At 44.7% G+C, this 17,015-nt stretch overlaps 1 protein-coding gene across 1 annotated transcript in view; it reads right to left on the bottom strand.

The window, feature by feature from the left end:
• Nucleotides 1-2,577: 2,577 nt before the first annotated feature.
• MYH15 (myosin heavy chain 15) overlaps nucleotides 2,578-17,015 on the bottom strand; it is a 135,955-nt gene continuing 121,517 nt past the window's right edge. The window contains exons 39-42 of the mRNA XM_060234543.1: nucleotides 16,886-16,990; nucleotides 15,072-15,167; nucleotides 7,902-8,039; nucleotides 2,578-2,714 (exon numbers count right to left, since the gene is read on the bottom strand). Of these exons, the coding sequence (XP_060090526.1) occupies nucleotides 2,697-2,714; nucleotides 7,902-8,039; nucleotides 15,072-15,167; nucleotides 16,886-16,990 (357 nt within the window). The 3' untranslated portion in view covers nucleotides 2,578-2,696. The remainder of the gene's footprint in view (nucleotides 2,715-7,901; nucleotides 8,040-15,071; nucleotides 15,168-16,885; nucleotides 16,991-17,015) is intronic.

Genomic DNA, 17,015 nt, shown 5'->3' with positions numbered 1-17,015 from the left:
CATCCCTGCTTATCTTCCAAGATTTGATGAAATCAGGCTTCCTTCATGTATCCAAAGGTGTACAAAGTACTAAATGTAATAGGTTATGTGAGGCTGCCCTAGAAGACCATGCAGAAGCAACAATTGATACAGAATGCTATGGCCAGAATGCTGATTAGAGTGTATCATAGAGACCATATTACTTCAGTGTTTTCCACCTTTGCTAATAGCACCAGTTTGACTTGGGTCTCAATTCAAGGTGCTGGTATTGACCTTTAAAGACCTATGAAGTTTGGACCAGCATACCTTCAGGACCATCTAATTCCATATGAAGCTAACTGACCACTACAGCCATCTTTGCAGGCTCTGTTTCAGGTGCCTTCCACCATCTGAGGCTATACCCAAGGAAAGGCCCTCTCAATTTTGCCCCCCAAATTATGGAATTCCCTCTCCAGAAAGATTTAGATGTCTTCTTTTATCACTGTCTTTTGCAAGTAGGTGAACACTTTTTAAAATTTTGTTGGCTTTCTCTCCTTCCTTTTTATATATGTATGAATATATTTTAAAAGCTGGTTTTAATGTTTTCAATTGTTCACCATCTGGGGGACACTTTGTTGGGTGGACTTACATCATAAAAATGTTTTAAATAAATCAAATATAGTCAGCCAATGATGAGGTAAGACATGCAAGGTCCTTCAGAGAAGCAGGGCTCTTGGATAGCGAGGGCACAAAAAGTGGTGGGGGGCTGGGGGTGTGGTCTCTTAAACCCACTTGGGGAGTAGGAATCACACCATCTATAAACATAAACTTACTAATTTATTAAAACACAGATAAGCCAGAGGGTTCTGAATGGTAATGACATAGTAAAGGTAAAGGTAGTCCCCTGTGCAAGCACCAGTCGTTTTTGACTATAGGGAGACGTTGTTTTCACGGCAGACTTTTTACGGGGTGGTTTGCCATTTTCTGCCCCAGTCATCTACATTTCCCCCCCAGCAAACTGGGTACTCATTTTACCGACCTCAGAAGGATGGAAGGCTGAGTCAACCTCGAGCCGGCTACCTGACCCAGCTTCTGCTGGGATCGAACTCAGGTCATGAGCAGAAGGCTCTGACTGCAGTACTGCATCTTTACCACTCTGCTCCACAGGGCTCTTCTTAATGACATAGTATGAGACATCTTTTATCCTCTGAACAAAACAAACTTCATTCTGTTTAGACTGACTGAAAACTTTTTCGCCATCTGTTTTATGATTCTCAGATAGCAAAGAGAGGCAGATACTTCATCATCATTATCAACACTGTAAGCTGAACCAAGAAGCCTAACATGGTCTTTGATACATTTGAGATACTTCAATGTATGGTAATAAAAACTGGGGCAATTCTCCATTTTGATTTAGGAATTGCTATTGAATACTTCAAGGGCCCTTTTTATCAGAATGCTGTTTTTTGACTAAGTAAATGGGCAGTATGTGTAAATTCAAGTGATTATTTGACTCTAGCAAAACACAGTACTTTTATGGAGAAACATATAATTATTTGGAATTTAGCCCTGGATTAATAATTTCACAGAGCAAATATAAATAATTTATCCCATTATGTGGACAATGACTGGTCTTAGTTCAAAGAAGAGCTGGAAATGAGAGTCTCATCTGGTCCCAATACTTCCAAGGACACTCCGTTCCACATAGACCACCACTGCCTCAGTCCTTAATTGCTTTGTCAATTATTAAGAATAATGCATTTAAGTCCACAGGTTACTCTTCACCCAGCTGTCAGTGTGAGGCATGTAACACAGAAGTGACTAACTGCTAGTAAAGTGCTGGAAATAACATCACTGCTCATGCTTTAATACAAAAGTTGGATAATGAAAAAGAGCTTCCCTTGTGCAAGATAGATTATGCATTCATGACACTTTTGTCTACTGACAAGGAAAAATGGAACTCAGTGACAGAGGTACACTTCCCAAAGTTAAAGACAAAGCTTTCTCTTTTGTCATTTACTCTCTTAAGAATGTGCTAATAGTCTGGAATCACCAGTACATAATTATTTCCTCGTAGCCTGTCAGAATACAAGACTTCTGTTTGACAAAATGCATAGAAGAGCATTTAATTTTGTCAAGGCATCACTTCTTGTAACACTAAAAACACATCTATGCTTTCTGTCTTTGACCTAACAGTACAGAAAATTAACCATTGTCTATCCTTTCTGGGTGGCCAGCTATGAATGGGAAGACCCTTTGTGTAGCTTAAATGTAGCTTTGGCAAAGTTCAGTTATAACACTTGGATATACATCTATGTTCCCCAAGCATATTCCCACCTTTGCCCTTGATTAAAAACCTACAGTGACAATTATTCCACAAGAACTTGTGTTCTTTCCTTGCGTTCAAAGGAAACACTGCTGCTGAGCAACATAATTCATTTCAGTGAGCATTTCTGAAAAAAAAAAAGTTCCCAGTGGAGTCTGTCCATTATCTCCCATATCCTAAATGAACATGAAACTTAATTCAGTATAATGGCCATTGCAGACAATTTCTCCCCTGCCATTTTAATTCCAAATCTTGACAAACAGAACAGAAAAGCCAAACCATAAGGACAGCAGTTAATTTAAATTTGATCTTTATTTAAGATGCCTGTTTTCTTCTGCCTCAGCTTTGGGCTAAAGTAATAGACAGTGTCATCATGGTTCTGTACTTTGATTACACAACAGGCAAGATATTTTTACTCCTCATCATGGACCTGAAAAATATTATAAAAGGTGACAATGCAGTTTAGGCAAAATAGAAATTACTACATGACTTTTGGCGATGGCAATTCTGTACAAACTTACTAGGAAATTAAGATTTACTCAAGAGAGCTCACTTGGCTTCCCAAGCTCAGTGCTACTGCACATCACAAAGACTGTGACTGTCTCAAATCATCCAATTAACGCATGTGTGAAAGAAAATAACATTATTAAGGATGCAGTTGAGGAAAACAACTTTTTGCAGTAAAATTTTGAGTGAAAAGACTCCTCCTACAATGGAATTGAAATCTTAGTGCTTTACATTTTGTTCCACTCTCAGTCAAACAGTGGTTTTCTTCTGGACTCTGAAAAATGCTTGTAACAGACACCATCAAGAGATGTTGTGAGCATATTTTTCACCTACTGCAGAAATGGCTGTGAGTCTGTGTCTTTTATAGGCTTCCTATAAAGCTGAAGCTCAACTTTTTCACTCTGGCTACAAGCATGCTTTTTAGTCTGGTGTTCCCCTGTTGAGCTCCCAGAATGGTGGCCATGAGAACAGCATCACATGAGAATGCAATGTGCCAGTACAGACCTCCTCCTTAGCCTCCACAGTATAGTGGGAGCTTTCATTGCATGTATTAGTGAATAAGGTGTTTCTCAATATCCATCATTAGAGAAAATTATGCTAATAAAACCAGAAAATATGAGGTATGGCTGCCAAAATAACTCACGTGAACCAATGCCAAGGTTATAACTGCCAGTTTTAACGTTTTTTCTGGGGGGATTATCCAAATTCAAACAAAGACCGCTGTCAAACCACACATTCATTTTAATAGTCCTGGGATTGCACCTTTACAAACTAATACTTATATTAATTACAGTAGCTCCTAAGGCATCATTACAAGTGTAAAAATATATAACTCTGAAGATTAATATGTTGTAGGCGCCCTCTAACAAGTTTGCCCTAGACTAAAATAATACACTGGAGCATTTGGCACTGCAATATGGAACATGCTCCCACAGCTTATGTACTTTATTTGCAACCAAGTCCCAGAAGCCTTGACAAAAAAATTTGGATTTCTGTGAAAGATGTTCTTACAGGATCCTTTCCTCCTTTTCACACTGTGCATCTTTGTCAGAGTCATGCTAGATGCTGAGCTTGTTCTGGGGAACATGTCCAACCCCATAGCAAGGTTACTCCCATCTCCATAATGCCTGGCATACAATGCAGTGTGAACAGTCTGCATTCAGGTGTTTTCCACGCAGGGAAAGCCTTGAATGATTTTCACATTGCTGCTGTGGCAACAGGGCTCCCACATGCACAGTGGCAACAGGGCTTCCACATGGCAGATTTCTTTAGTTTCTAAGCCTCAGTCCCCTAGTAGCATCCACCCACTCCTCATGACGATGACTTTTTCAGGGTGCTTTTAAAAATGAAAATTGAACATAATTATAACAATCTGTGAATCGGGTTCTTCGAATTCCTAGCCATTGGGGTTTCTTTCTTTTTTGGGGGGGGTGTGTGTGTTATTATTATCATGTATTTATTTATTTGATTAATAGCCTGTCCTTCTCTGTGCAACAGGGTTCAGGACAGGTGACATTTCCAAATAACAAAATTCTTAAATTGAGTCAAAAAGCCCCAGAAGGTAGGACCAGAACCAATGGATTGAAATTAAATCAGAAGAGTTTTTGGCTCAACATTAGGAAGAACTTCCTGACCGTTAGAGAGGTTCCTCAGTGGAACATGCTTCCTCAGGAAGTGGTGGAGGTTTTAAAACAGAGGCTAGATGGCCATCTAATAGAAATGAAGATCCTGTGAATTTCGGGGGAAGTATTGTAAGTTTCCTGCATTGTGCAGGGGGTTGGACTAGATGACCCTGGAGGTCCCTTCCAGCTCTTATGATTCTAAAGCATTTTAAAACATCCTGACAATTCAACTAACATTTTACAGAAAGCACCCTCAGTCAAACAGTGGTTTTCTTCTGGAGTCTGAAAAATACCTGTAACAGAAACCATCAAGAGATATGGGCATATTCTTCACCAGCTGCAGAAATGGCTGCCAGTACTAGCATGTCTCCCAATACGAACTACGCAAACCTTCCTAAGCCACCTAGGAGGGTTGTGGGGGTGGGATGGCATGAACAAAGGTCCACAAACCAGGCCCAGTTCTTGATGGATTTTGGTTCATAATTCAGTTCATGACTATCCCTAGTGCTGACCTGCCAGTTTCCAGCTGCCTACAAAGATCGTCTGCGAGGGTGACCAGCCCTGTCTCTGTTCCATTACCAGTGTAGCAATCGTACTGGGATGGGCTCAGAGCCGAACCCAGGAAAGTCTGGAGCTGTTCTTCCACTGTTCTCTCATTTACCTTATCCAGGAACAAAAGGTTCAACACTGGGTGGTAATTGGATGGATCAGTAGGATCCAAGGATGGTTTCTTTACCATAGCCTTCTTTAATCCTTTAATTTTAAGTAAAGATAAAGGAAAAGGCATCTCTCTGCAACAGAAGGTGCTAGAGCAGGGGTGTCAAATTCATTTGTTATGAGGGCCGAATATGACTTTATAAGACCTTGTTGCGCCGAGTCATGTGGGGATGGGCAGGGCCATGTATGTATCTACCGTATTTGCCGGCGTATAAGACGACTGGGCATATAAGACGACCCCCCCACTTGGAGGCATGTTTTTCAGGGCAAAAAAGTCATCTTATACGCCGGCAAATATGGTACATATTTATATATGTACATATATCATATAGGCACACATACTCATCACACACATAAAAACATAAGAAAACATAATAGAAGCCATGTTGGATCAGGCCAATGGGCCATCCAGTCCAACACTCTGTGACACAGTGGCAAAAAAAAACCAAAACAGGTCCCATCAGGAGATCTATCATTGGGGCCAGGACACCAGAAGCCCTCATCCTGTTGCCCCTCCCAAGCACATGTACTTTTCTGCTACGGACTCAATTCTACTAGGATCCAGAGCCTGCTGGAATAAGGCACCACTTGAATGCAATCCTGTTCAGATACTCCAACGTAAGGCCACTGAAAGCAACAACCTTGGACTGATGTAATTCTTCGCTACATTGTACTGTTTGCTAGCTTCATACATTACACACCTATACATGTGGTTGCACACGCATGCAGACACATACAGTATCCATTTTTTTTTGCCATTGATTGTATTCGGTTAGGATCCAGAGCCTGCTTGAGTGTGATGCCACTCACTCCTTTTTAATTTCCATTCTACAAGCACAGCCAGCTTCAAGAAGGGATTGGATAAGCATATGGAGCAGAGGGTTCCAACAGTGGCTATTAGCCACTGCATATTGTTGGAACTCTCTGTCTGGGGCAGTGATGCTCTGTATTTTTGGTGCTTGTGGGGGGGGCACAGTGAGAGGGCTTCTAGTGTCCTGGCCCCACTGATGGACCTCCTGATAGCACCTGGGGTTTTTGGCCACTGTGTGACACAGAGTGTTGGACTGGATGGGCCACTGGCCTGATCCAACATGGCTTCTCTTATGTTCTTATGTTCATTCACATGTAACAACGATTGAGCATTAACGCAGACAAGGACTTGCACGCGCCGGCCCAGAAAGGAAGGAGGATGATCGGCAAGAGCATCCACCAGAGGCACTAACTGGGGGAGGGCTGCACCAGGCTCCCCAAGAGGTCCCCTACAGAGAGGAGAGACTACGGGGCAGGTGACCGGGGGAGGGTCCGTGAGGAAGGAAGCCATCTCGCCGGTGGCGGCAGGGAGCAGAGGGCACGTGGGCTCCCAGCGCCCCACCTGACCTGAGCGCCTGCCGTTACCTGGCAACAGGAGAGGCCTGGGTCCACGTCGCCTCCCCGCCCCCCCCAACCCACACGGCGCATCTCCCGCAGGCTGCAGTTCCTGCCCCACCGCTCGCCCGGATCCTCCTCACAGGGCTGCCATTACCCAGCCACCACGGCTGCCCATTGAGCCCTGCCCACTGCCTTCCCAGGAGCTCAGCGTGGGCGGAAAGGAGAGGGCGCGCCCATTCGAACCCACGCTCCCCACATTCAAGGTGACCTCCTGCCCATTTCCCCAGAGCTTCAGGCTCTGTCCGGCTAATCGGCCGCTGCGCAGAATTCACGGCTGCTCTGAAACTTGCCCATAACGTCATTTTCTATCTCCCCTCCCCTCAAAGGACTAGGGATTGGTATTGCCTGAACAACGGCAAGCACCGAGGGCCTAAATGAGCTCATCGCTTCCGTTTGCTTTGAAATACCGTATTTGCCGGCGTATAAAACGACTGGGCATATAAGACGACCCCCCCCACTTGGAGGCATGTTTTTCAGGGCAAAAAAGTCGTCTTATACGCCGGCAAGGTAGTAGAGATATAAACTTTATAAAAAACACAGAAAAACAAAAAGATTTTTAAAAAAACTTTAAAACAAAAAGATTTAAATGTGCTTTCTTTATATTTCTCCCATGAGATCCAGGGAACTGGGTAAAGGAAGTTCTGGCTCTTTCCTTCCTTCCCCAGGGGACCAGGAGGGTAGGAGTCTCGGCCAAAAGAAGAAAGAGAGGCTTGGCTCAGTAACTCTGCTGTGCAATTGAGAGAGCCTGGCAAAGCAAGCTCTCCCTCCCCCACTTCCTCCCCAAGGGAAGAGCCTCAACCAATGGAGTAAATAGAGGCCGGCCTCAGATTCAGTGGGAGTTCACAGGAGCACAGCTTCTGAACCTTTCTGAGAGTTCCATCTCCTCCTTCCCACCTTGTCCACTGAACAGTAGGTGCAGCTGCATAACAATCCTGGATGAGCTCCACCACCTATTTTTCTACAAAACGACCCCTGAATAGAGATTTTGCTCTGTAGCTCCTGTGCAATTGAGCAATCCTGGTAAAGCAAGCTGTTACGCAGAAGGAAGCAAGAGAAGGAAGCAGATGACAGCTAGTTGCTTGGGGGCCTGATAGGAGCCCTCTAGGGGCCTGATTCATCCCCCGGGCTGCATGTTTGACACCTCTGCTCTAGACGTTTCCAGCTACTTTTTGGCCACTCACAATTAATCTAACCAGAAAGGTATCACTGTGGCTTCCTCCAAAGTGGATGAGCAGAGAAAAAAGAGGAAATGCTATTCCAGATTCATACATGGGTCCTTACAGAGGTGTGGCTTGCCTTATACATTCTAGCAGATATTCCATGCTTTGGTTTATCTGACATACCTTTTTCAAGCCAATATCTCTGGACTTGGTCCTGAGCTTATTGACCTGGGATTCAGCTATTTCAGCTCGTTCTTCAGCATCATCCAATTCATGCTGCTGCTTCCGGTACTTTGCAAGGTACTGGTTGGCTTGTGATTCCTATTAAGGAAAAAAGTACATTAAAACAATTCTACTCTGGTAATATGCCAAGAAGTGGTTTTCCACAAGACGGAAAAATGGAAAGGTTAAATCAGTAAACAATAAGTATTTGATTCAGCCTCCAGAAGGTTTGCTTCCCACCCGTGCTCTGAAAAGCAGTTTCCTTTAACAGAGTTCCTCTGTCATACCACTAGCCTTCTTTGTCTGACTGACAGCTCTACATGAATGTTGGGTTTGATACCTGGGTTTGATGCCCAAATGACTACTTGAAGCACCAACTTGTGCATGCCCCCTACACCCCTGCCTCTGGTGCCTGAATGAGGTGGGCTGCTCATGAAGCCTGCCTGATCTGGCATGGCCAGCAAAAGAGAACAATCATACCTCTTGCAGTCATTACACTACTGCCTGGTTCATAGTGAAAACTCCAATTATCTCCCTTGCTCAATGAAAATATCACCACGAGTATACAAAACCATTTATATAAAGGTCCTACACCACAAGAAAAGCTTTCTGCTACAATATAAATGCTAATTCCAATAAATAACAAAAGGTATCTATATAAGTAATGTTATAGGTCCAGGCTTACAAGGAAATAATATTGGCAATGTACAACATACAATGTATGTGTATATACATTTTCCAAATGCACATAAAAATGAGTTCTCAATGGAATTTTGATCATTCTTCCCGTTTTGATTAAGTATCTTTATCAAGAGATGTACATGTAAACAACCCGAGAATGTAAAAATAAATAATATCGGGAGAAGCATCAGTCTCCGGCTAGTATAGAGAATCATTAAGAGTAAAAATATAAATACTCCACAACCATAGTTACTCAAAGTTTTTTACATTAGAATTTTCTTGGTTTCTCTTGTGATATAGTACCTTTATATAAATATTTTGTATACTCGTGGGTGATGTATTAATTGAGCAAGGAAAATAATGGGTGTTTTCACTGAGCAAGGGAGATAGTTGGTGTTTTTTTGCCTGGTTCATAGTGGGCTGTGGCTAGGGTGACATGGAAGGAGAGAGAGACTGGGCAGGCAAAATGTTCTGAGCCATCTTTTTGTAGTCATTTTTAGCCTTTGACTGGTAAGCAAAAGCTGCTGTGCTAAAGAAACAGTGAATGTTCAAGAACAGAATTGCAAGAACAACAAAGTTGTTTGGTCACTCCTGTCAAAGCATGGAACCAGCCACATAACAAGATTCTCTCTCGGCTTGGCTTCGCGAACGAAGATTTAAGAAGGGTGCAATAGTCCACGTTTGCTGCAGGCTCGCTGGTGGCTGACAAGACCAATGTGGGACAGGCAGGTCCGGCCACAGCGGCTGCAGGGAAAAGTCTGATTTAGGGTTGGTCCTGTAGCAGTGCGATTCTTCCTCAATCTCCTTTTGTCCTCAAGACCAGCTATGCGCGTGTTCTCAAAGGAAGAGACAGCCTGGTAGATGGTGTGCCTCCATGCTTTGCGATCTGAGGCTAGGTCAGACCACTGGTGATGGTTGATGTGACAGGTGCTAAGGGATTTCTTCAAGGAGTCCTTGTACCTCTTCTTTGGTGCCCCTCTATTTCGATGGCCGGTGGAGAGTTCGCCATACAGGGCAATCTTGGGAAGGCGGTGGTTTTCCATCCTAGAAATATGCCCTGCCCAGCGCAGCTGCGTCTTCAACAGCAGTGCCTCGATGCTGGTAACCTCTGCCCGCTTGAGGACTTCAGTGTTGGTCACAAAGTCACTCCAGTGGATGTTGAGGATGGTGCGAAGGCAGCGCTGATGAAAGCGCTCAAGGAGTCGCAGGTGATGACGGTATAAAACCCACGATTCGGAGCCATAGATGAGGGTTGTCATCACAACCGCTTTGTAAACATTGATCTTTGTGCCTTTTTTCAGATGCTTGTTGCTCCACACTCTTTTGTGCAGTCGGCCAAATGCACGGTTTGCCTTTGCCAGCCTGTTGTCAATCTCCTTGTCGATCTTGGCATCTGAGGAGATGATGCACCCCAGGTAGCTGAACTGCTGGACTGTCTTCAGAACTGATTCACCCACAGTGATGCAGGGAGGGTGATAATCTTCCTGGGGTGCAGGCTGGTGGAGAACTTCTGTCTTCTTCAGACTAACTTCTAGGCCGAATAGCTTGGCAGCCTCTGCAAAGCAGGACGTCATATGCTGCAGAGCTGATACCGAGTGGGAGACGAGTGCAGCATCATCAGCAAACAGTAGCTCTCGGATGAGTTTTTCCATTGTCTTGGAGTGTGCCTTTAGTCGCCTCAGGTTGAACAGGCTGCCATCGGTGCGATAGCGGATGTAGACACCATCGTCCTCATCTAGATCTACTGCGGCTCTTTGAAGCATCATGCTAAAGAAGATCGTAAAGAGAGTTGGCGCGAGAACGCAGCCTTGCTTTACACCTGTGCCTATTGGGAAGGGCTCCGAGAGGTCGTTGCAGTGTCTGACTTGGCCTCGCTGGTCTTCGTGTAGCTGGATGATCATGCTGAGGAACCTTGGGGGACATCCTAAACGTTCCAAGATTTGCCACAGGCCTTTCCTGCTAACGGTATCGAAAGCTTTGGTAAGGTCGACAAAAGTCACATACAGACCCTTGTTCTGTTCCCTGCATTTCTCTTGGAGCTGCCTGAGAACAAATACCATGTCGGTGGTGCTCCTGTTAGCTCTGAAGCCGCACTGGCTCTCTGGGAGGAGTTCTTCTGCAATGGTGGGCACCAGTCTGTTCAGGAGTATTCTGGCGAGGATTTTGCCTGCGATGGAGAGCAGGGTTATCCCCCGGTAGTTGGAGCAGTCTGACTTTTCCCCTTTGTTCTTGTATAGGGTGATGATGATTGCATCGCGAAAGTCCTGTGGTAATTTGCCTTGTTCCCAGCAGGTGACAAGTACTTTGTGAAGTGAGCTATGTAGTACTGTGCCCCCATGCTTCCAGATCTCTGGTGGAATTCCATCAACTCCTGCTGCCTTGCCACTTTTCAGTTGCTTGATGGCTTTAACAGTCTCTTCTAGGGTGGGGATCTCATCCAACTCTGTTTTCACCGGTTGAAGTGGGGTGAGGTGGATTGCTGAATCTTGAACTACGCGGTTGGCACTGAAGAGAACCTGAAAATACTCTGACCACCGGTTCAGTATGGATGCCTTGTCTGTGAGGAGCACTTGGCCGTCTGCACTATGCAAGGGACTCTGAGCCTGATATGATGGACCATATACTGCCTTCAGGGCTTCGTAGAACCCTCTTAAATCACCAGTGTCTGCACACAGCTGGGTTCTCTCTGCAAGCTTGGTCCACCACTCGTTCTGAATGTCTCGAAGCTTGCGCTGGAGGTTGCTACATGCAGCGCGAAAGGTTGCTTTTTTCCCAGGACAGGAGGGCTGAGCAAGATGTGCTTGGTAGGCAGATCTCTTTTTTGCCAGTAATTCTTGGATCTCTTGATTGTTCTCATCAAACCAGTCCTTGTTCTTCCTTGTGGAGAACCCGAGGACTTCTTCAGAGATCTGCAGGACGGTAGTTTTTAGGTGTTCCCAGAGTGCTTCTGGAGAAGGGTCTGTGGGGCAACTGAGGTCCTCAATTCTTGACTGGAGTTTTGCCTGGAAGGCAGCTTTAACTTCGGCTGACTGGAGGCTGCCAACCTGAAACTTCCTCCGAGGGATACCTCCTCTCCTGGGTGTGGGTTTAAAGTGAAGACGGAGATTGCAGCGTACAAGACGATGATCCGTATGACATTCTGCGCTGGGCATTACTCGGGTGTGTAAGACATCTCGAAGGTCTCTCTGGCGCACCAGAATGTAGTCGATAAGGTGCCAATGCTTGGACCGTGGGTGCATCCAGGTTGTCTTCAGACTGTTCTTTTGCTGGAAGATAGTGTTGGTGATGGTGAGCTGGTGCTCCATGCAGAATTCTAGCAGGAGGCGCCCGTTGTCATTGCAGTTGCCAATGCCGTGTTTGCCAAGTACTCCTTTCCAGGCTTCCGAGTCTTTACCTACTCTGGCATTGAAGTCGCCAAGGATGATCACCTTGTCCTCTGTAGGGGTTTTCCGTACGAGGTTGCGTAGATCAGCATAGAACTTGTTCTTTTCTGCAGGATCTGCTTGAAGGGTTGGGGCATACACACTGAAGAGTGTTGCATGCTGCTTGATTTGAAGTGGGAGGCGCATGGACATGATGCGATCTGAGTGACCTGTTGGAAGGTTTTCGAGTTTGGAGGCAATGGAGTTCCTGACCATGAAGCCAACGCCAGAAAGGCGGCTCTCAACCTTTGACTTACCCGACCAGTAGAGGGTATAGCCAGCACCGTGTTCTTGAAGACTACCTTCCTCAGGGAAACGGACCTCACTGAGAGCTGCTATGTCGATATTCAACCTGAGAAGTTCGTGGGCAACTAGAGCAGAGCGTCGTTCAGGGCGACCACTGCCTACTGTGTCAAGCATGGTTCTGATGTTCCAACACGCAAGCTTTAGTCTTTGCACACTTTGTGAGGCAGGTGCATGCCTTTTCTTTGTTGTTATTTTTCGACCGCAAGTAAGGATGCCCGTTGACCGCGGCTAGCCAACTGGGGTGGGGGAGACGAGCTTTGTTTAGGCCACCTTTTCTAGGCCCCTCTCCGTGTGGAGCAAGCAGTGCTGTCCCTAGATAAGGCTGCTTGGTCGTTCAGGGTGCTGCCGAAAGATGCTTTCGTCTCCGGGTTAGCATCAGGCGACCAATATCCTGAACCGCCTACATGCAGGATCGGGACTGCGGCTTCCAGTGGCACCTTCCACCTGCCGTTTCGCCCCTTGCCTATCGCTGCAGGACTTGATGCGTTGTGAGTTGTGTGTGTGGATATGCCCTTCAGGCCTGCGCAGAGGAATTTTTTAGGTGAAGCCCAGTGTGCGCGGTACTGGCTCCACCCTTTCACCTGGGGGTCATCTGCCATGGCCCAGTAAGCCGGGACGCCGGCAGTGAGTCCTCCAGGTGGTAGGTGTTACATTAACGAGCTCTATCTGCCCGGGTTTGATGTTAGAGTTTTCCTTCTCTTAGGCTGACGAGGTTGGTGGGCCCAGCCTGCCCATCCGGTTATACCGCCGGACACTTCGGTCGCACCATGACGTAGCAAACTTTGTGAAAACGGGGGGGACCAGCGAGAAGGTGTTGCTACGGATGCAGTAATGCAGGAGAGGCCATTGCAGTGACCATCTGCCAGGCATAGCCAGACAGTGACCACGCGGCGTTCACTACACCGGGAGAGGAGAGGCTATGTATTGCGCATGCACTTTCCCTGGGGGGGTAGGATTCCCAGAGGGAGCCCACCCCCCACCCTCCATAACAAGATTACAGGAGTTGAAAAGGTATATGGAACAGAAGAACATTCAGTCTTAAGGAATCAAGGGAATGAGCCCAATGGAGTTCAAAAATACTACATCTCCCAACTAGGTTACCAATCTCAGGTGGTAACCTGAGATTCTCCTGAAATTAAACTTGATCTCCAGAGATCAGTTCCCCTGGAGATAGTGGCAGGTTCAGAGGATGGACTTTAGGGCATCATATCCCTGCTGAGCTCCTTCTTCCAGCTCTGCCTCCAGAGCTCCAGGAATTTCCCAAGCCAAAGTTCTCAAGCGAACCTACTCCCAACCCTTCTCCAGTTAGTAACTTCTCCATTTGTTCTAGCAACACTGATTATAGGAACAGTTAGATTGGAGTTCAGTAGCACCTTAGAGAACATTTCTATTCCTCTCAGGTCTGTCGAAGAGAGCTGTGACTCTCAAAAGCTTACATCCTGAAACTTTCTTATTGGTCTCTAACATGCTACTGAATGCTGATCTATTGCAGACCAACACAGCTACCCTCAGAAACTGATTTAGGAAAGCACTGACTGGATCAGGCATAAGTCTGTTCTGTAATCTGCTTTATGAACTAATCAAGAAATATCAAAATTTTAATTTAAGAAATAGGACACAACTGAGTTCATGCTTCAGCAAATTACACTACCATGAGAAGTCCTATTTTACTCTTTGAGGACATTGGTTCTATATAGAAGATCATGGGCAAGCTGTCTTAAACCACATACCTATACTATGGATCTCCAGGTATGTTAGACATGTTCTGTAAACAAATTGTTTCGTTTCTGCTCTTTATTAAGTCAGAAGATCAATCTATGGCATTCACTGAGGACGGAAGAGAATAGACAGTGAACTGTTGTAAGACCGAGGAGCTTCATTTGTTATGCAAGGACAAAGGATTCTGAATCAATGTACCATTCTGTGCAATAAGATTGTATTTAGATTGCTGATTGTATCTTACATCATTAGTTTTCGGGGGGGGGGAGGGGACACATTAAGACATTCAAGAACTCCCAAATATAATTCCAATTTTTGTTCAGCAATAAAAACATTTAAGAAAACTGGACAAAATTATATTACTGTCTCTAGTTTATTCTGATTTCAAAGTCTCTAACTTTTGTAAAACTAGATTCCTTTTTGGAAAGCCTTTTTAGTATGGATGACAAAAGAAAATTAATAGATCATTCCTGGGAAAGTGGATGTTATTTGTAGCACTGGGGTCATGGGGAGAGACAGCACTAGGCCATTTAGTAAGCTTTTCCCATGTATTTTCATGTTTGCCTCTGTACTCTTAAAAGCCATGCAAGTTCATCTTGAAAAAGGAAAGATACACTGCTGTGCTTTTCAGATTTCTAGGCTAATTGGACAGCTAACTCTACAACTAGTCTGGGAGGTACTTCATGGGCAGACAGGTTTCCAGACTTCTTACTCTGCCCTAGTGACACAGGATCCAACTGCCACTACATTCAGCACAAACTATTTCATTATTGTAAAGTATATAAAATGTATGCTCAGAAACAAAAATGTCCTTTTAATTCAAGTGCTAATAATTCAAAAGGATGTGCCCTTTCTGAACAAGAACTTCCATGGTTTGCCTTTTTTCCCTAATGAGGCTGCTCCCTCTTGGCTATTTTGTCTCAGACAGTGAAGCGGAAAATAACACTTATTATCAGTTAAGATCATGTCCATGCATTTCACAGCACCAGCTTATGGCACTTACAGCTTCTTCTGCTTGGTGTTTATAGCTTTTCACTTTCAGCTGCAGTTTATCAATCAGTTCCTGCATCCTTGTCAAGTTCTTCTTGTCTTCCTCTGCCTTTGGAGTACAAACAAAGAAATAATTCTATATCATATGTCCTGTGCTTCACCTGCCCTTCCTTCAAGGAAGTAAAGATGGCCTACATGGAACTGCCACTCTGTGAGATAACTGCATGCCTAAGACCCCCCAGGAAGCGTCACAGCTGAACAGGAAGTGTCTCCCATCCAAGTTCAACACTCTGTCCTCTGTGCTACACTGTCTCTCAACAACAATTGCAAGGCATTCAGCTAAGCTGTCTTACGGTATCAAAGTGAATGAACTTGTGCACTGGATAGCTCCTGGATTAGGGTGTGGGAAATGTAACCTCAAATCTCTGCATAGCTACCAAGCATGCTGATGGTTTCTGGTGTGCCACTTCCTTTCCAACAAACTTACCTCATAGGGTTCCAATGAGGATAAATTATATGGGGAAGAGTAGATTTTTATACCTAGCTCTACCCTAAGGAGTCTCCAAGAGGCTTACAATTACCTTCCCTTTCTCTCCCCACAACAGGGACTGAGTGAGTTCTGGGGGAACTGTGACTGGCCCATGGTACCTAGCTGGTGGAGGAGTGGGGAATCAAATCCAGTTTTCCAGATTACAGTCCACCACCCTTAACCATCATACCACACTAGCTCTACGTATGCTGAAAGACTATAGACAGAACAAGAAGAATTAATAATTGACTCTGCGCTGCTACTAGTATTAAGAAGACACTACTGCAGCATCAGTAATGTTGTTTAGAATTCCTACTCATCCCATAAACATTCTCAATAGGTGGGCGAGGACAACAATCTTTTCTACCATTCTTTAATCACCATAATTATGAGAATACATAAGGATGATAGAAGTAAGTTGAGAAATCCATCAAACAATAGCTATAAGGCTTGGATCATATTGTAAATCCTCATCCTACAGCAGGATCAACATTCCCCCACAATGCAGCACCTGGGTGATGGGGGACCCACAGAAACATAAGGGCAGAGGTCTGAAGTGGGAAAGGGAAGTTGGGAAAAATCACCCCGTCCCTTCCAACAGCAGAATTTTGCCATGGGATCCAATTTATAACCTTCAAGCGTATCATGAAAAGCAAGATAGCATGCCACCCTCTCTCTTTCAGCAGCTTTTGTCTTCAGTGATACGCTCTCTCATGTTTGTTCTGTTTTTGCACTTAAGCACTCTGCATTCTTTTGGTTTATTACTCCTCAAAAATATAATGATAGATAGGAATGCTTTTTCATGCAGCTCCTATACAGCTAACTAACTCAGATTAATCAAATGAATTTTCATAACTTGAGACATTCTGTTCATGATTCAATAAAAATATGAGTAATTCTACTGACATAATAGTAGAAAGACACTACAGTCTCTAGATAAAATCTGCCCTCTTTGGGATAGGCCCCAGATGACAACCTTTGCTCCCATTTCCCACCGTCCATTTTTACTGAAGGGCTTGGGAACTCGGGAGGGGGAAGGGGGGTGGGGAGAGAGATTGAAGTGTGCTAGTAACACAAAACAAAACCATTCCTCCTTGTCTCATGTCCCTCTGTGCAAAGATCAATGGCTACATCTGCCAGCAGACTATTAGTTGCTATCAATATCTTACAAAATCTTTGCTAATGCTTTTTACTTCAGTAACAGCACTAGCTGTTGTATTTGGAAAAAACTATGTTTCTAGAGCAGCATTTCATGCCTTTAATTACTAACATCATTGATTGTCACTTGTTATTACTACCTGGTAAGTCAGCTCTTTGATGCGTCTCTCATATTTACGAACTCCTTTCTGAGATTCTGTATTACGACGGACTTCTGCCTCCAGTTCATTTTCCAATTCACGCATCTGCACCAGAACACAGAATTTATAA

The sequence above is a fragment of the Heteronotia binoei genome, chromosome 3, assembly GCF_032191835.1.
Source record: "Heteronotia binoei isolate CCM8104 ecotype False Entrance Well chromosome 3, APGP_CSIRO_Hbin_v1, whole genome shotgun sequence".
In the NCBI taxonomy this organism is placed as follows: Eukaryota; Metazoa; Chordata; class Lepidosauria; order Squamata; family Gekkonidae; genus Heteronotia; species Heteronotia binoei.
Note: the sequence above shows the minus strand (reverse complement) of the source record. Positions and strands in the feature narration are given on the sequence as shown.